This window comes from Lolium rigidum, chromosome 6, assembly GCF_022539505.1.
Source record: "Lolium rigidum isolate FL_2022 chromosome 6, APGP_CSIRO_Lrig_0.1, whole genome shotgun sequence".
Classification (NCBI taxonomy): Eukaryota; Viridiplantae; Streptophyta; class Magnoliopsida; order Poales; family Poaceae; genus Lolium; species Lolium rigidum.
The window spans coordinates 191,522,204-191,542,058 of record NC_061513.1 but is presented as its reverse complement, the minus strand read 5'-3'; the positions used below and the strand labels follow the sequence as shown (position 1 = coordinate 191,542,058).

At 53.1% G+C, this 19,855-nt stretch overlaps 1 protein-coding gene across 1 annotated transcript in view; it reads left to right on the top strand.

The window, feature by feature from the left end:
- The first annotated feature begins 4,039 nt into the window (after positions 1-4,039).
- The window catches only part of LOC124662372 (callose synthase 7-like), a 29,802-nt gene continuing 13,986 nt past the window's right edge, over positions 4,040-19,855 (top strand). Inside the window, exons 1-13 of the mRNA XM_047200218.1 lie at positions 4,040-4,144; positions 4,755-4,855; positions 5,393-5,490; positions 5,570-5,654; positions 5,748-5,864; positions 5,951-6,079; positions 6,214-6,303; positions 6,440-6,525; positions 6,656-6,785; positions 7,628-7,747; positions 7,831-7,907; positions 7,975-8,041; positions 19,704-19,811. Of these exons, the coding sequence (XP_047056174.1) occupies positions 4,084-4,144; positions 4,755-4,855; positions 5,393-5,490; positions 5,570-5,654; positions 5,748-5,864; positions 5,951-6,079; positions 6,214-6,303; positions 6,440-6,525; positions 6,656-6,785; positions 7,628-7,747; positions 7,831-7,907; positions 7,975-8,041; positions 19,704-19,811 (1,269 nt within the window). The 5' untranslated portion in view covers positions 4,040-4,083. The remainder of the gene's footprint in view (positions 4,145-4,754; positions 4,856-5,392; positions 5,491-5,569; positions 5,655-5,747; positions 5,865-5,950; positions 6,080-6,213; positions 6,304-6,439; positions 6,526-6,655; positions 6,786-7,627; positions 7,748-7,830; positions 7,908-7,974; positions 8,042-19,703; positions 19,812-19,855) is intronic.

The following is a 19,855-nucleotide window of genomic DNA, read 5'->3' as shown; positions in this document are numbered from 1 at the left end:
GCCAAGTTGATACTTGTAACTCCAAGAGGGAGTATTTATGCTCGATAGTGGGTTCATGCCTCCATTAAATGCTGGGACGAGTGACGGAAAGTTCTAAGGTTGTGGATGTGTTGTTGCCACTAGGGATAAAACATCGATGCTTTGTCTAAGGATATTTGTGTTGATTACATTACGCACTATACTTAATGCAATTGTCTGTTGCTTGCAACTTAATACCGGAAGGGGTTCGGATGATAACCTCAAAGTGGACTTTTTAGGCATAGATGCATGCTGGATAGCGGTCTATGTACTTTGTCGTAATGCCTCGATTAAATCTCATAGTACTCATCATGATATATGTATGTGCATTGTTATGCCTTCTTTATTTGTCAATTGCCCAAGCGTAATTCGTTCACCCAACATGCTATTTATCTTATGGGAGAGACACCACAAGTGAGCTGTGGACCCCGGTCCTATTCTTTACATCCGAAATACAATCTATCGCAATTGTTCTTTCTTGTTCTTCGCAAACAAACATCATCTTCCACTCGATACGTTTAATCCTTTGTTTACGGCAAGCCGGTGAGATTGACAACCTCAACTGTTACGTTGGGGCAAAGTACTTTGATTGTGTTGTGCAGGTTCCACGTTGGCGCCGGAATCCCTGGTGTTGCGCCGCACTACACTTCGCCGCCATCAACCTTCAACGTGCTTCTTGCCTCCTCCTGGTTCGATAAACCTTGGTTTCTTTCTGAGGGAAAACTTGCTACTGTACGCATCACACCTTCCTCTTGGGGTTCCCAACGGACGTGTGTTAATTGCACGCATCAGTGGCCTTCGCATAACGCAACATGGTTGCTGATGGCCAAGAAGCTGTTCGGAGCAATATGGTGAGGCTGGAGCTCGTACGCCTTCAGGATCTCGGAGAAGAAATCACTGGGCGGGAAAGAGAATCCGCGCTCGATAAGCGCCTTGGTCACCACCCATTCTCCGGCTTCGGGAGCGGGATTCAGTTCACCGGAGACCGTCCGCCAGGATCCGGGTTTTATGAAACCCTCCGCCTCGAGGTTGCGGAGCTCGATCTCTGAGGTGAAGCAGGGCCACCACTTCCCTTTGCCTTTGTCATCTCGTTTCCGAGCCTTTGATTTTTTAGCAGCAGCCTCCTCCACTTTCTGTTCCATTTGTTCTGCCCCCACGGTGTTTTCCGGGTTGGCAGACGTCCCTTCGATGCTCTTGCCGGAATCCTTTGAGGGTTCCAGCTGCCTCTGGGATGAATGGAGGAGGGCGGAGGAGATTGGGGTTGCCGCGATCGGCTCGGTAGAGGAGGCGGAGTCGACGAAGACATCTACCAAGACAATGAGCGAGGGAGACTGAAACTTAGCCAGATCCAATGTGACAAATACCTAGTTCATCCCTACCAACTATGGCGAGAAGGAAAAGCTTGAGTGCTTACCGGAATGGTTTCCGCGGTGGTTGAGGTCGCCGGCGGCGAGGTTTCTGCTGCGGTGGCTCGCCGGACTTAAGAACACGAAGAACAGCTCGCGGCGGCGGGACGGCTCCGGCGAAACTCCGGTGAACTCCGGTGTGGCGGAGGAAGAGCTCGGAGGCGGCGCTGTGCGAGAGGTGAAAAGGGGTGCGAATGGGGTGAACGACGGATATTTATAGGCAGGGGGGAGGAGATTCGTGCTCCGCATCCTGTGGTCGGAACGCAAGCGTCGCACCGTTGGATGATCGACACGTGTCACAAACCCTAACGGTAAAAATGGCTAAGGATAAGTTACCGCTCAAATCGCGCGAAAATGACGCCAGAATTGGCGGAACCGTTTGAACCTTTTAAGATTCCGGGTTGCAACGTGAAGATAAACAAACCCTTGTCCGCAGCAGGGGAGTAACCCGGAGACATGCTGTATGCTGTCGATGGATGAAGTCCCGCAGGATGGGGGAGATTTCCGACTGAGAGTTGGAAAAGATAAAAATATAAAGTTGGAGTTCTTCAAGTTTCCCCATGTTACCAAGATTGACGGAAGCTTTAAAGTTTTAGCAAGGCGGAAACAAGATGAGAATCTCGGAGAACTCTGGGGACTACTGTTGTGGGTATACTTCATGGGTGTACCATCCACAGTGCCTAGATCCGGCAAGCCCGGGTGGCCCATAGACGGTGATGTGGCATGTGGCCCATCGGGCGGCCCAATTCTTGTTGATCATGAAGGATGAAGTCCGGCCCGGGATCGATAGCCGGATCCTAACCGACCTTCGGAGGAAGCCGGATCCGGGGAGGCCCATGAGGAACCCGGATCCGAGTACGACGTAGATGGAAGGCGGATCCTTGACGTACACGACAAAATATTGTCCCGTAGTTAGGCAATCGTAATCCGGCTAGGACTCTCCATGTAAACCCTAGATCCGTGCGTCTATATAAGCCGGATCCCGGGAGCCCTAGAGGCACAACCACAACTCATTTTAACAACGCGAAAGCGCTCAGATAATTCCAGACAAGCAGCAGTAGGCCTTGCCATCGTGCAGGTGGTCCGAAGCTGGGTAAATCGCGTACCACCGTCCCGAGGACTCTCCGCCCTATTGCCCCTACTTCTTCTCCCCCTCGTGAGGATCCCTCCTCCGAGCTACCGCCGAATAGGCAACGACACGCGGCCAGGGTGGGCCCCGCGCCTGGGCATTGTATTGCCCAATGGTGGCCCCCCCGGGTCCTCCTTACGGCTATCTCCGTCATCCGGGAAAATAAGATCTTCGTGAAAGTTTACGGAATTTTCGATCTTCCGAAGTATGGTACCTCGATGACCACTTTTCCAGCAGAATTCCAGCTCCGGCAGCAAATCCCGTGAAAATCATCAAACATGCAAAAATAGATAAAATAACATAAGTATCATGTCTAAATATGAAATATATCAATAAATAACAGTAGATTATAATACAAAATAGTGATGCAAATTGGACGTATCAGGCTATCACGTTAGGGTCTTGGAGGCTGAATTGGAAATCTTGGGCGCCGCCAAGGGTGAAGTTCTTCATATGACTGGCCTGCATGGACAGATGCTGGACGGGTGAGAGGGCTGGCGAGGTGGGGCTTACCGCATGCGCCTACATGCCCGGCTGTGCGACCAGGTCGTGGAGACCATGACGCATCCGCTCACTCGGGTGCTCTTTCTCTAGGATGGTGTGGTTTGAGGTCCTCTCGTGGATCCGATCCACCTCGGAGTCCTCCCACGGTGGAGGGTGACTTCGCGGAGTGGTGGTCGCGAGCTGTGCGGACCGCCCCGCCAAGCTGCGCAAAGGAACTTCGTCGATTATCATGCTTACGGCGTGGTGGATTTGGAAACACCGGAATGCGGTGGTCTTCGATAATGCGCGGCCTTCGGTGGAGTCCCTATTCAACGACATTAGGTCTGATGCGCGGCAATGGGCGGACGCGGGAGCCCGGGGTGTCCGTCAACTCCTCCCCTAGACTAGTTTTTCTTGGTTTGAGTTATATGGTGGGGTGTGTCCTCTAGGGGACTTGTACATATAAACTTCTTTTCTACCAATGCATCTAAACGCCATGCTTTTGCGTTTTCGGCGATTTTTTTTTGCTTGCATCTAAAGGTAGTTTTTTGTTTTCCTTCTTCTTACTCGTACTCAACGATGAGATTGCTTACCCACATATGCCATGTGGTCATCTAAAGGTAGTGCCAATGCTGACCTAAAGCATCTGAAGGCAAACTCGTTCAGCCGTTCAGGTTAGAGAGAAGACATAAAGCAAGCGCGCTTCCCTCCTCACGCCAGTCAGTCCTCACGCCGCGAACAAAATTCCTTGCCTCCTCGGCGCGGCGAGGACTCGAATCGGAATACCCATTGTCCATCCCCGCAAGCACCCTACCACCGTCCACCGCCACCTCCTCCAATGTCGTATAAATGGCGGACGAGCCCACCATCTCCCCCACCATCACGTATCTGGCGGCGATGGCGGCAGCTTCGACGTCGACGGGGGCGGCGGCCATGGCAGTGAGCGGGAGGCGGAACATGCTGGCGCAGACGCTGGCTTCGCGGAGGCTCCCGGAGGGCGTGGCGGAGCCCGGTGAGCGGGTGCCCGACGCCCTTGCCCCCGAGGTCATGCCATTCATCCGCGCCGCCGACGAGGTCGAGCCGTTCAACCCGCGGGTCGCCTTCCTATGTAAGTCACGAGACCCACATTACATGACATGGAATGGAACGGAACAGAGACTAGTTGAGATTTTGGAATTTCTCTGCTCTGTGTTTGTTCTAATCTCGATTCCTGTTTGGAGTACTACCTAGTTACTGTGTCAGAAATCTGGGCAGTATTTCATATGCGTGCTTGAATACGATTGGTTTAGATACAGTTCGTGTAGCTACATGTAAGGCTATTTGGAGTGCACCAATTGCATCTGAGTATGCTGCTTTCAGAGTGCAGACATTTTATCCCATTTCACTAACTGCAAACCATAGATTGGTCCATGGCCAGCTGAACTCACAACAAGTATATCACTTGCCCGTGGAAAATATCTTCTCAGATAAAGCTACTCGATCCAACTAGTAATTAGATACACTGCGCAACGCTCCTGAATTGTCATAGATCCCAAACTGATATGGTTCATTACTTCATTGCGTGCTGACTTGCATCATGGACCAAATTGTTGCTAGGGTGGTTCTTTCAGTGTTCATCTAGCGTCTCACTTCCTCAGTTCCTTTTTTGTCTATTGTTACATCAAATATTGCATGTTTTTCTGATATGAAATTCGATTTACCATGCATGTTGTACCAAGGTCGAAAATATGCCTACAAGAAAGTTCAAAGAATGGATCCATCATCTATCCAACGTGGAGTTCGGCAGTTCAAAACATACATGTCACTTAAGCTAGATCAGGTAACCAACGTGGACCAATTATGCAACTCTATATGAAATCATGATGCTGTTACTACCCTTTCTTCATTGTGGCAGAATCTTAGTTTCTCTCTTATCATGCTTTCACCGACAACAAAAAGGGAAACACTTGCTGCATATCTCTTATTCTTGTTATGGCAAAGTGGGAGTCCACCAAAATTCTTGTTTTGATTTTCTTCGTAGCCTAACTCGATGGAAGTCTTCTCTAATGTATAATTACGATATAGAGTTGCATTAGCTGTTTCATAGCCTCACAAATGGGAGTAGACTGGGAGCTTATGTCAAGAGTTTGACTCATGAGATATACTAGTATGTACTTGCATTCTTCCATTCAGTTCGATTTTAAAAGTGAATACTGTTGTTGTGTCTTATGTCGGAAGCATATATGATGTGACTATTCTTGCAAAATTGCTGTACTCTTAAGTCTAGACTTTCCTCGTCTCTTTTCCTTTTGAAACCTGCCTGCTCTGTAACCTCTTCATGAGTGGTGAATACCTGACTCTAGTCTGTGTTTGACAGGATGATACACAATTTCTTGTCAATGATGCAAAGGAGATTCAACGATTTTATAAGCACTACTGTGATAATTTAATCAGAACTTCCCAAAGAACAAACTTGTAAGGAATATGCACTCATAATCTATTTCTGTTGCGGTGAACTGTCTCAATCACCTTATTTTTATTGTTGAAAACTCAGTGACGAATTGGCTAGATATTACCAAGTGGCATCTGCTCTTTATGAAGTGTTAAAAGATGTTACAAACAACAAAGTTGATTCTGAGGTACTCGATTCTAGATTATTGCTTTATAAGTTACCGATCACCGGTTCCCTTGGTGAGCTTCTTCATCACTGTCTCCCATATTTTATTTTATAGGTGATGAAGTGTGCTAAAGTGGTTGAGGAAAAGAGTGGTCATTTCAGGAGTTACAAGTACAACATAGTCCCCCTCAATTTTCCTGGTTCTTCCGAAGCAGTTCTGGAACTCCCGGAGGTTAGTTATATTTTGTTTGCTGTGTTTATACTCTTTATGAAAATCTACAGCAAGTTATGATCATATTTGTGCTGTAAATGGTGTAGATAAAAAGTTCTATTGATGCAATACGGAACACAGATGGTCTTCAAAAGCCGCACATGTCTTCAATTCACAGGGAAGGAAAATCTATCCGGGATTTACTTGACTGGCTTTCACTAGCATTTGGATTTCAGGTAAATGGTTGCTTACCCATTTAGGTTCTGATATTGTATACGAGGTAATGGAATGTTATTATATCCAGCCTTACTGGTGCACATGGTGATATGCTTGACAAATATATTTGACTTATTTATGATTACTTATGTAGAACTCGAATGTGCAAAATCAGAGAGAAAACATGATTTTACTGCTTGCAAATATTAGCACAAGGACTTCAGGACAGGAAGGGCTTCCTTTGGTAAGATAATGCTCCTTTGAAGCCTTCGTTGCAGCCATGTTATCTGTGGAATTTATCTATGCTTTGTTCAACCGAATCTTTTTGCTCTGTACTTATATGGTGGAAATTTGACACTGATCTAGCATGGTAACTTCAGGTTGACACTGTGAATGATTTGGGGGAAAAGATATTTGGAAATTATGAATCATGGTGTAACTATTTGCATCTTAGTTCAAGAATCATGTAAGTGGTGCCATTGTTTTTCCTCAAGTTGATTTCCCTGTCTTTTGTAGTGATTTCGAGTTTTTTTAATAATATTGCCCTCAATCTCCTGTAGCATTCGACATTTTAATATCACTTCTCTCTTTCACAGGATCAATTATGATGGTGCACTAAAGAAGCAGCAGCTAATGCTTCTCCACATTGGATTGTACCTTCTTATCTGGGGCGAGGCTTCAAATGTTCGGTTTATGCCTGAGTGCTTATGCTACATATTCCACCATGTAAGGTTCCCTTAAAAAAGAAAGAGCTTTTCGAGCTTTTCCATCATGGTTTTAAAGGCGTCGCTTAGGCGTCAAGGCGCGTCCCCTCCGCCTTGGAAAATCGGCCGCTTTAGGCGACTAAAGCGCCCGCCTAGTCGTCGCTTTGGTGTCAGAGCCCCCCCCCCCCCCCCCCCCAAGCCGCTCTAAGATGCCTTAGCGCCTTTAAAACCATGTTTTGCATATACTTATGTAGTCAGTATCTGACTTCAATAGCTTATCGATCATGGTTGATCTATTTTAGTTACGCGCATAGTGTTCCAGCTACAGTTAAATAAATTGTTTGTTGGTATATATACTTTCATAATTCCTAGATTGATTCCAACTTATTTGCTCTAATGATTTGTTTTAGATTTTTTTAACCTTTAGTAATTTGCATTCTGACAATGCCAGACAACTGTATCACTTTGATCTTTAGGCTATGTACAATTTTGGTCAAAACAAACACAAACAACTCAATATTTACTGGCAGCCCCTTTGTCCCATTGCTATTGATTTTGACAAATATGGTTATGCGTGCTCTCGAAAAAAAAGGGTTATGTCATTAGCACAGTTTCATACTTCCATCACCCAAGGTTGTGAAAAAGAGGCTTTAATCACTAGCCAGCTACCAGGAACATGATTATCACACCACGACCCAATTATAATTTATAAGCATGTCTATCTGAATAGTACCACATTACAAGGCAATTCCATCACAAAATAATGAAGGTGGACTAGTATAGTACACCACGGGTTTTACATCCATTTAACTAGCCTGTAATACATAAAAATTGGCAATTCGTGAAAGTTTATTAATTTGGCAGATGGCAAATCAGTTGAATGAAATGGTTGAGGAAAACTATTTTCAGCCACCACCTGGGTTTGAAGAAGAGGGATCATTTCTAAAAGTTGTCATTGAACCTATCTACAAGGTTCTGCAGAAAGTGAGTATGTAAAGTTTGAGACAACTAGATTATCCTTTCAGGAAATGTCACTGTTCTTACATTTTCCATTTTTCTTTCCCAAGGAATCACAAAGAAGTAAAGGTGGTACAGCTGGTCACTCAGCTTGGAGAAATTATGACGACTTGAACGAACAATTTTGGTAATCCCATTTTATTATTTGTTATTGCTTACCTTTTCTGTCTGGCATAATATTTTCTTCCTCATAGGTCAGAGAAATGTTTTATGAAGCTTGGCTGGCCATGGGATCTCAGAGCAGACTTCTTTCATCAGGCGGTAAGTAACAACTATGATTAATTTGATTAAGTTCAGCCACTGCAGCCTATTTAAAACTCTTTTTCGCGAAATCGCAAAAAGCTTTGCATTTCGATGCATTGATAGAAAAGATAGTTTTTAAAAGTATGTACAAGCTCAGGACGAGCCATCACCCCACCATACAACTTGACTCAAACGATCTCTAGACCTACGAAGCAACGGGGATCAAGGCTTGCAAGCTAATCGCGCCGGCGGTGGCCCATGATTGAGCTTTGGATCGAATCATATCGAGGAGACTACTCGTGCTATGGGGCGCGTTGTTGAAGACCACCGCGTTGCGATGCTTCCAAATCCACTACGCCGTCAGCATAATGAGCGACGAAGTTACCTTATCCAGCGCCTGTGGGGTAGATTTGGCAGCCGTCAGCCACCATTCCACAAAGTCATCTCCCGCAACCGGTGGCTCAGCCGTGGTGGATCCAGGACAACACCTCATACCAGATTGACCTCTAGAAAGGGCAACCAGTGAGTCACGCAGGGGGCAGCGCAGGGGGTGTCGTAGGCCCTGCCGCGCTAGCCTGTCACCCTTGCAGCAGCGGTCAAGGCAGGCAAGCCAGATGAAGAACTTTACTTGTGGGTTGGGGGCGGGGTAACAATGCCAGTTTAGCTTCCACGGTCTGGATATAAGATGGCTCCTTGGAAGAGGAACTCCTAACAAGAACTGGAGGAATACTGTGCATCCGCTGTCCATCTCCAAAGGAGTGCGTCAGGCGTCGCTGTGAGCTGTATATCCCGCAACCTGATCCACAACTGGACGTATTGCCGAAGGGCCAGCGAACTAAGCACGCCCTGGATACCGGCAATCCATCGGCGCTCCAACAGCGCCTTCCTCACCGTATGGCGCTTTCGAGCGCGTTTTGGGATTAGCATGAAAAGCTTCGGCTATCTCCCTGATGGCCTTCCCATCGAGCCATCTGTCCATCCAGAAAGGGGCTGTCTCACCTTTGCCAACCACCATCTTAGTGGAGGCATCGAACACCTGCAGTTCAGCCTGCTGTGAGTTTCAGGGTTTCGTGTCTCGAGAGGAACACGGGTACCTTGGCAGCACCCTTAAGGTTATCGAATCACAGGGGCTAAGTGCGACGCATCCAGATCCACAGAACCACGGCGTCGCTAACAAAGCGACGAGCAAAACATGGCAGAGAGGGACACCGGAATTACCCAGGTTCGGGGCCCTCACGAGGAGCAAAACTCCTGCCTTCTCTTGTATTGTACTCGCAATGTCTCGTGAAGCACAAAGAGGGATTACAAGTCTGGAGCTTGAAGAAGCTGTCGCCAGATTTAGGGCCTGTTTTGTTTGCGTCCTAGACGTAGCTCGCCTGGCCTGGAGCGTCCCTGTATGCTGCCTGAGTATTGTTTGGCTGGCACCCTGGCTAATAAGTTGTCGGCCTGGCCTGGAAGATGTCCGATGGTTATTAGCCTGGCTAGAGCACCAGGCACCATCATTAGCCTGAGCCAGGCTCACGGAATGGGTGGCCCCACGATTGCTTGGGAAACTAATCTTGCTTGCCATCGTAAGGAAGAGTGGGCCAGCAATGTTTTATGCATTCATGGAAAAAATAATTTCTTACCAGGCTCAGGTCAGGTACCAAACACATCAGCCCCATGCTAGCCTGGCCAGGCAAATTTTCTGAGTTTCTCAGGCCCATGCCAGGCTCGGTTTTCTCCGAGGCACCAACCTCAGGCCTCAAACCAAACTAGCCCCTAAAGGACTCGCCTTTTCTATAGAGCAGCTGCCCCTCCTTTTATAGAGGCATTAGTCCTCCTCCCCACGGAAACTTGGGGGAGTGGTTGCCACAGGCATGCTGACATGGACTTGGTCCATATCCTGGAAAGGGGTGCTGGTCTACGAGAGTGGTTGTGGACTTCTGACCCCACCCCCTGCTCTGCTGCATCGCCCATGTCGATCTTTTCGGAAAGAAGCAACGGCCACATAGCTTTATGCAAGGGGTGTCGAGGATTTCCTTATCTTCCGGAGTGGAGGGCATGACCGCCTCCAGCCATGACGCATTTCATGGCTTCCATCTTCGTCTTCTTCACATGGTCTGTCTTGTAGTGTGGTCCAGCGCGGAGCATCTTGAAGGCATGGCGCGGACTCCTCGCGAAGGGGTCTACGTGAGGGCTTCTGTCTTGCTCTAGAAACGCCAAGTGTTGATGTGTTATGGTCGGTTTGACCTATACACGCAGGAAGCCCACTAGTGGCTAGTTATGGGCTTAGCCCAAGTAAATTAGGGGCTTAGCCCAAGTAAATTAGGGTTTAGAGGAGGCCGTCCTCCTATATAAACACTTGTATCCCTTCGAGATTAATCAGACAATAATTCAGTATCATTAGGCTAGGGTTCTACCGGGTCTAGGGCGGAGGTTGTAAGGGTGGAAGTGAGGGCGGAGAGGTTGGAGAGCTCGGCGCCGGCGGCTGGGCGCCGTCGCGGAGGAAGGAGGCGGCGGCTAGGGTTGGTGCGGCGGGCGCAGGGTTCTCCCGTCTCCCTTCGGGAGACGAGACGATGAATGATACCGAATTATTGTCCGATTAATCTCGAAGGGATACAAGTGTTTATATAGGAGGACGGCCTCCTCTAAACCCTAATTTACTTGGGCTAAGCCCCTAATTTACTTGGGCTAAGCCCATAACTAGCCACTAGTGGGCTTTCTGCGTGTATAGGTCAAACCGACCATAACATCTCTCCCCGCCTTCTCAAACAGCTCGTCCTCGAGCCGAACTTCCGGAAGCTGCCGGCGGAGATCTTCAAGCTTCTCCCAAGTCGCCTCGTCCTCCGGCGAGCTCGTCCAATGCACCAAGACGTGCCAAACACCACGGCGCTGCCGGGCCTTCAACACGCGAGCCACACTCGCCGGGGCGGGCTCGAGACGCCCATCCGAAGTAGGTGGAAGAGTTGGTGGTGCGGAAGGAGGGTCGCCCGGTAGGCCTTCGAGGAGACCGACGTTGAAGACGTCGTGGAGGCGCGAGCCCGCGAGCAACTCGAGGCGGTAGGCGAGCTTGCCGATGCGCTCCGAGCACACGGAAAGGACCGGCGTAACGAGGGCCCAACTTGCGCCGGGAGCGCGGGTCCAAGGACTGGGTCGTCCGGTGAAGAAGACGGAGCCAGACCCAGTCGTCCACCGCAAACTCCGCCTCGCGATGATGAGCATCATAGTACCTCCTAGCCAGCTCGCCGAGCTCGAAGAAGCCGCCGGCGTGCCTCGGCCGATATCTCGTCGCGGGTACGCAGCGGGTCATCTCGCCGTCTCGGTACGGGCCGTGCCGAACGCATAGGGAAGCATCGCCGGTGGTGGCCTCCCGTAGACCACCTCAAAGGGAGTAGTGTGCGGCGCGGAGTGGTAGGACGTGTTGTAGCAAGTACTCGGCCCACGCCAGCCGATCCACCCAAGCTCGTGGACGATCCCCGGTGATGCGGCGCAGGTACATGGCGATGATCTTGTTGACGACCTCGGACCGGCCGTCCGTCCGAGGATGAAACGCCGTGTTCATGCGGAGCTTCACGCCTGCCAACCCAAAGAGGTCCCTCCGGACGTGACCCGTGAACACGGGATCACGATCACCGACGATGGAGGACGGAAACCCGTGGAGGCGAACGATGCCGTCGAAGAAGGCGCGTGCCACGGACGCCGCCGTATAGGGATGGCCGAGGGCGATGAAGTGCGCGTACTTGGAGAAACGGTCGACCACCGTGAGGATGACGGACTTGCCGCCAACCTTCGGCAGCCCCTCGATGAAGTCCATGGAGATGTCCGCCCACACTCGGGACGGCACGTCCGGCGGTTGCGGTAAGCCCGCCGGGACGGAGCGTTTCCGTCTTGTTCCGCCGGCATGTGACACACGCTCGCACCCGGCCTCGCACCGGGACGCCATCCCCCGGAATGTAAAAATCAGCGCGGAGACGGTGCGGTGGTCTTCGGACGCCCTTGTGACTGCGAGAATGCGCCAAGGACAAGGCCCGATGGCGCGAGTCTCCGTGATCCGGCACAAAGATGCGGCGCCCATGGAGGAGTAGTCCCTCGTCCGGGCGCCATGGCGCGGCCAGCTCGCCGTCGGCCGAGCGGCCGGCGCAGCTGGCCGCGCATCCGTGGCCTCGGTAGTAGCGCGGCGAACCCCGTCAATGAAGGCGAAAGATGGCCCGGAGTGGATGCAGAGGGCCGCACCGACTGTGGGCGCGTCCGCGGCGTCGTCGATGTCGCGGCGGGACAGGGGGTCGGCGACTGTGTTGAGGCGACCGGGGCGGTACTCGACGGTGAAGTCAAAGCCAAAGAGCTTGCCGATCCACCGATGCCGCGCGACCGTGGAGAGGCGCCGATCCAAGCAAGAACTTTAGGCCGTAGTGGTCCGTGCGCACACGGAACGTCCGGCCCCAAAGATACGCCCGCCGGTGGCGCACCGCCCGGACCAGCCCGATCGGCTCGCGCTCATATGCGGCGAGCTTGTGGTGGCGCGCGGCGAAGGGGCGGCCGAAGAAAGCGAGTGGCCCTCGCCCTGGTGAAGGACGGCGCCGAAGCCGATGCCGGAGGCGTCGCGATCCACCACAAACGGCTCGTCGAAGTCCGGCATCCGAAGAACGGGGCCCGTCGTGAGTGCCCGCCGCAGGCGGCGAAGGCCGTGGCCGCCTCCTCGTCCCGGAGAAAGCGTCGCGGCGAGCGGTGCGAGTGAGAGGCGCGGCGATGAGGCCGAAGTCCTGGATGTACCGCCGGTAGTATCCCGCGAGGCCCAAAAATCCGCGAAGAGCTCGCGGCGACTGGGGCGTCGGCCAGGCGGCGACGGCGGCGACCTTGTCCGCGTCCATCGCGACACCGTCGGCGGAGATGACGTGGCCCAAGTACGCGACGGAGGTCGTGCCAAACGAGCACTTCGAGCGCTTGAGATGAAGACGATGCGCTCGAAGCTCGTTGAAGATGATGGCCACGTGCCGCAGTGCTCCGCCCGAGATGCGCTCGTAGATCAAAATATCATCAAAGAAAACAAGCACAAAGCGTCGTAAGTAGGGGCTGAGCACGTCGTTCATCGTGGCCCGGAAGGTTGCTCGGCGCGTTGGAGAGGCCGAAAGGCATCACCAAAAACTCGTAGTGGCCATGGTGTGTGCGGAACGCCGTCTTGGCGATGTCGTCCGGTGCATGCGCACCCGATGATAGCCCGAGCGCAAGTCAAGCTTGGCGAAGAAGCGCGCGCCATGCGGCTCGTCCGAGAGCTCATCCACGACGGGGATGGGGAACTTGTCCTTGGACGTGACGGTGTTGAGGGCGCGAAAGTCGATGCAGAAGCGCCACGTGCCGTCGGCCTTGCGCATAAGGAGCACGGGGGCGCAGAACGGCGACGTGGAAATCCGGATGATGCCCTGTGCCAGCATGACCGCCACCTGGCGCTCGAGCTCGTCCTTCTGCAGCTGGGGGTACCGGTACGGCCGCACAGCGACGGGCGCCGTGTTCGGCAGCAGGTGTATGCGGTGGTCACAGGGCCGCGAGGGAGGAGGCCCCGCGGCTCGTCGAAGAGGTCGCCGTGCTCGCCGCAGTAAGTCGGCCGAGAGCGGGTGCGCCTCGTCAGGCGCGGCGGCCATCGGGTGGAGCTGCGGAGATGCGCCGGTGCTGCCCAAGCCCGTCCGGTGAACACGGCGGCCGCCCTCGCGCCGGAAGATGAGGGACGAGCACGTCGAGGTCCCAAAGGATGGGGCCTAAGGTGCTCGTGAAGTCGAGGCCGAGGATGAAGTCGTAGCAGCCCAAGTCGATGCCGACGCAGCCGATGAAGAATGGCTCGTCGCCTACGAGCACGTGAACTCGTCGCGCCACGCCCGGCACGTAAGACGGTCCCCGTTGGCGACGGTGACGCCGTACCTCTCCGATCCCGCCGGCCGGAGAGCGAGGGCGGCGCATGGCGGTGTTGGATAGGAAGTTGTGCGTCGAGCCCGTGTCCACCAGCGCAGTGAGACGCTCCCCATTGATCGTCACCGGGAGCAGCATCGTCTTTGCCGTCTTGATGCCCGCCATAGCATGAAGAGAGACGACGAAGGCGGACGCGTCGACCGGGTCTAGGGCGGAGGTTGTAAGGGTGGAAGTGAGGGCGGAGAGGTTGGAGAGCTCGGTGCCGGCGGCTGGGCGCCGTCGCGGAGGAAGGAGGCGGCGGCTAGGGTTGGTGCGGCGGCGCTGGGATCTCCCGTCTCCCTTCGAGAGACGAGACGAGTAATGATACCGAATTATTGTCCGATTAATCTCGAAGGGATACAAGTGTTTATATAGGAGGACGGCCTCCTCGAAACCCTAATTTACTTGGGCTAAGCCCCTAATTTACTTGGGCTAAGCCCACAACTAGCCACTAATGGGCTTCCTGCGCGTATAGGTCAAACCGACCATAACAGTTGACTCCCTCGCGAGGGGGTCCCCGCGAAGCCGAAAGGCCCCGTGAAAGGAGGGATCCCTCGTGGCTAGTGAATGGGCCACCACGTGGGCTCAGCAGCACGTGGACCGTGGTACCCCCAGTGCCACACCGACGGCCGGGGGCTTGGCCCGCACGACCTAGCAGCAAAGGGAGAGGGTCCCAAAACGCTGCGGGGCCCATGCGGTGCCACGTGGCAGCGCGCGCCTGTTTGCTCGAACGTGGCTTCAACCCTTGCCATGGAGGCCAAACAACAGTCGATCGTGCGCCGTCGGACATGCATCTGCACGGCGTTGTCTTGTCACTTCCAAACGCCTCAGGATCCGCCCCCGCGCCCCTTAAAGACTGTGCCGGGGGCAGGGTAGTTCCCCCCTCACTTCCTCCGCCACTGTACTGCTCCCAAATCCAGTTTCTTCCACTTCCAGCTCCGCCGAACATCTTCTCCGCAGCGCTTCTCCGCCACCCCTGCCACTGCTCCGGAGATCCTTCCCGGGGTTGCCAACCCTCTGGTGGCGCCGGTGAAACGCGGCTGTGGCACTCGGAGGGGAGCAAGAACAAGCCGAAGACGGCGCCGTTGGCGCCGGCCGGATGCCTCCAAGAAAGCGGCTGCGGTTGCCCGCGCGGTGGCGGGAAACGGATCCCGGCTGCCGCCGTTGTGCGAGAGGGCGATATCGCGCCGGCGAGCGGCGTGGCTCCCCTCCTCACGGGCCGCCCGTTGGCGGTCCGGCCACCGGTGGCCGCGGCTCGTGCCAATCCTCCGGCCCCCTTGGGCTTCGCCCGAGGAGGAGTCATCCGATGTGCCCAAGCCACGCCTCGAGTTCGTCTCCTTCGTTCACATAGAGGTGCTTGAGCGCTCGAGGCTTCCCGACGAGTTCACCGAGGCCGTCGTGCAAGCGGATTCGGGGCATGACTACTCGAGGGAGGTCGGCGCGAGCTAGAAGATGTGGCGGGTGACGACGCACAATCGACGAGCAGGGGAGCATGTTCCTCACCACGGCTCAAAGGAGTTCACCCTCGCCCAACACGACTTCTTCTTGACGTTCCGCCACCGCGGCACCCGCGACTTCACCGCCAGGATCTTCGATGGCAACCTATGCCGTCTCTTCTTCCTTCCCACGGAGGTGTAAGCGGGGCCGATCGACCCACCGGCCGACGCGGTCTTCGCCGATGGTGGGTGCGGCCCTCTTTTGACTTCCCGGTTCAAAGCAACATGGCCTTTTGTGTAACAGAATATTCTAGGCAATTGTGTCGCGTCTATAATCGTTAACACCTAGCCCCTGGCACTTCCTGTTTGTTGTTTGTTTGCCCGTGAGTTTTTTTTGCCTCTTTTTTCTCCTCGCGTTTTAAGTGTCCCGCGTCGACAGGGACCAGCCCCAATGCGCCATGATTGCCATGCGCCGGTATGCCGCTTGAGAAGCGAGGCCGGCGGGCACCAAGGTCTTGGCGAGGCGGCGGGAGTGGATCGAGAGGTTGTCCCTTGCAGTTTTCTTCTTGAGGTCCACCAGATGCGGGGAACGGCAGGACCGAAGTTGTGTTGATAGGGTTCGAGAGCAGAGCGTGAGGGAGCAGACGTAGCCTAGACTGCCTTTTGGACAGCCATCCCCCCGGACTCCTCGCGAGAGGTCGCTCGTGGATTGTCCGCATCCTGCTCTGGCGACAAGAGGATACACACTACTTGGCCAATAACGGCGCTAGCGCACGCTTCTCGCGTGTTATCCGAGGGGGTTGATCGTCACGGACTTGGCGAGGCGGCGTACGACGGAAGTACCGAGCTTGCTCTTGACGTGAGGTCACGTGGTGGGACCTCCTCGCGAGTTGTAGTATTTCGTAAGGGGACTTCCTCGTGAGATGTAGGGTCTCATGAGGGGGTGAGGGGACTTCCTCGTGAGATGTAGGTTCTCGCGAGGGCAGTGGCGGAGGCAGGATTAAATTTGAGGTGTGGCGAAGTCAATAACTAAGAAAATGCAAGACTCCACTAGATTAATATTACTCTATGTTCATTTTGTACAGTCTAATTTCATAATCTTAAATTAAAGCATTGCACTCAAAATACCTTACTGAATGAAAATAACATTAATAATTGATCAACAAGTTTAACTAGTTGAACAAACTAATGAACTGCAGAAACTGAGAAATAATAGAAAAACATGATTTAGTAACTAATAGTGTCATATTAGGGAATAGAGGCATGGTACAATACTATAGTAAAGTTCGTACTCGTACACGAGCTTATTTCAGTCAACAACAACAAGATTGGTTTAAAACTTGAAGTGCAGTTTCAGTTTCAAAATCAAACGCATTGCATCACGTACATGCTGTTCTTCTTCGGCGACATATCCTTGCTCTCGCTGCCTTACCGATCAGCGGTCATGGCCTCGCGTTGGCCGGTGGTCGAGGTTCTGTGCTTGATGGCTGTTGTTGCACCCTGCCACGGTGCCACCTCTGTTCCTCAGGATGGCGATGAGGATTAACGAGGGTTTATGGGATCTCAGTACATCGGCAAGATCGTGTGTTGATTGGCAAACCGTGATGAGCGCACAAGCCCATGCATCACCAATCAGGCCCAAGAACACCATCCAGCAGGCCCAACACGGGACTAACTTACTTATCGGTTCAGCATCTTGTCATCTTGGCCCTATCTTCCATCGTTTCTTGTTCCTCAAAGTGCAGCGATGTCCAGCGACGGCCGGTGGCAGAAGACAAGCTGAAACATATACCCACACCTAGTATTAGCGATAATTTTTAGGTATGGCGGCGCCAAACCTTGCCAGATTGCTAGCTCCGCCCTTGCGTGAGGGGACTTCCGCATGAAGCTCGAAGCCTCATGTGGGAACTTCCTCGTGAGATGTAAGGTCTCGTGAGGGGATCTCTCCCGTGAAGCGTAGAGCCTCGGGTAGGGACTTCCTCATGAGATGTAAGGTCTCGTGAGGGGATCTTTCCCGTGAGGCATAGAGCCTCGCGTAGGGACTTCCTCATGAGATGTAAGGTCCCGTGAGGGGATCTTTCCCATGAAGCGTAGCCTCGTGTAAGGACTTCCTCGTGAGATGTAAGGTCTCGTGAGGGGATCCTTCCCGTGAAGCGTAGAGCCTCGTGTAGGGACTTCCTTGTGAGATGTAAGGTCTCGTAAGGGGACTTCCTCTTGAGATGTAGGGTCTCGTGAGGCGATTTTCCACGTGAAGCGGAGGTGCCTTGTACGGGAACTTCCCTGTGAGATGTAAGGTCTCGTAAGGGGATGTCCTCGTGAGATGTAGGGTCTCGTGAGGGGACTTCCTCGCGAGGCCTCTCTGCTTGTTTCCTTGGGAGGGTGGCTGCTTCTGCTCTGGTAACAAGAAATGCACACAGGATAGCTGAAGCAGTGCTTGCGTGCGCTTGCCGGTTCATACGTGGGCGCCACGAGAGGAGAATAAGCACCAAGGACCTTGGTGAGGTGGTGTAAGGTAGGGGCGCCGCCCGCGAGCCAGAGCTCAGTCTCTTGGGTCACCCAAGCATAGGCACCGTGCTCAACCCCCACTTGCGTGATACCCAGATGGGAACCCGTGAGCGTACACTACACTCGCAATAGGATACATAACGTAAAATAACTTAGCCTTACTGCTGGAAAGAAACCGGTTCATTACATTACTGCCTCTGCGGTGAGCACAGGGCCTTCCTCGAGAGAGGGGATTCGGTTGATCACGGGTAGAACTTGTGGAGATGCTGGATGTTCCAGGTGTTCGGCACCGGTTCATCCATCTCCGTCTCCAGCCTTGCCGCACCTGGCCTGCTGACGTGCTTGACCCTGAAGGGCCCTTCCTACATCGGCGAGAGCTTGGGCAAGCCCTCGCGTGAGAGCTTCCTGCGGAGGATGAGGTCACCAGCTTCGAGAGTGCGCGTCCTGATGTAGCGGCTGTGATAGCGGAGTAGACTTTGCTGGTACCTGGCTACGCGAATGGCGGCCTGGCACTGAGCTTCCTCGAGGAGGAGGTTGTCGTCCCTCCTCATTCCATCTTGGCGGCTCTCGTCGAAGGCGAGCACTCGTGGAGAGCCGTGCTTGAGCTCCTCGGGGAGGACTGCTTCCGCCCCGTAGACGAGGCTGAAGGGTGTTTCGCCGGTAGGCTTGGTCTCCGTTGTGCGGATAGACCACAACACCGACCGGAGAGAGACGAGCCAGTTCTTGCCGCAGACCTTGAGCTTCTTGCCGAAGGTTTTCGTCTTCAGGCCCTTCAGCACTTCTGCGTTGGCACGCTCAGCTTGTCCATTGCTTCGTGGGTGCATGATGGTGGCGTAGGCGCGTAGCAAATCTTGGTGCCGATGTCTGCGCAGTGGGCCTTGAAGATGCCGCTGGTAAACTGGCTGCCGTTGTCGGTGATGATGCGGTTGGGTATGCCGAAGCGGCATGTTAATCTCTTGATGAAGTTGACCGCTGATCTTGCCAGGATTGTTCGCACGGGCTCCACTCATGGCCACTTGGTGAATTTGTCGATGGCGATGTAGAGGTAGCGGTAGCCCCCTTGCACTCGCGGGAAGGGTCCCATGATATCCAGCCCCCAGACTGCGAAAGGCCATGAGTGCGGGATGGTTTGTAGCTCCTGTGTGGGCTGGTGTACTTGCTTGGCGTGGGATTGACATGCCTCACAGGTCTTGACGAGCTCGATGGCGTCCTGTAGTGTTGTAGGCCTAGAAGCTGCTGCGGAAGGCTTTGCCAGCGAGGGTGCACGACGAGGAGTGGTGGCCACACTCGCCAGCTTGGATGTCGTCGAGGAGTTTGCGTTCCTCCACGGAGATGCATCGCAACGCGACGCCGAGGACGTCTTCATGGTACTGGTGGGTGACTGCGCTAAGATCCAGCCCTCGCATTATTCGCAATGACACCTCGTCCGTGATCATGCTCACGGCATGGTGGATCTGGAAGCATCGCAACACAGTCGTCTTCGAAAACCTGCAGCCCTAGGTGGCCTCCCTGCTGGACACGATCAAGGCTAGGTCAATGGGCGCAGGCGAGGCTCAGGGCGTTTGCTTACTGCTCCCCTAGGCTAGCTTCTGTGGGTTGAGTTGTATGGCGTGGTGTTGGTCCTTCTTTGGACCTGTGTATAAACTCCTTTTCTATCAATGAATCGAAATGCAATGCTTTTTACGTTCTCGTGAAAAAAGTATCAAAAGCCCATACATGCTAGTTCGAATCTTCAAAATTGGAAGGGCTTCATGTTCACTTTAACTAACTATTATGCTAAAGGCTGATTCTGACACTATTTGTTTTTTGGTTTCTTACAGGGTCGTACAACAAGAAAGCCAAAAACAAATTTTGTTGAAGTCCGTACGTTTCTGCACCTGTTTAGAAGTTTTAATCGTATGTGGGTGTTTTTTATACTGGCGTTCCAGGTAATTCCTCTTTCTGAAGCACACCATATTGTTTTAACCAGTAA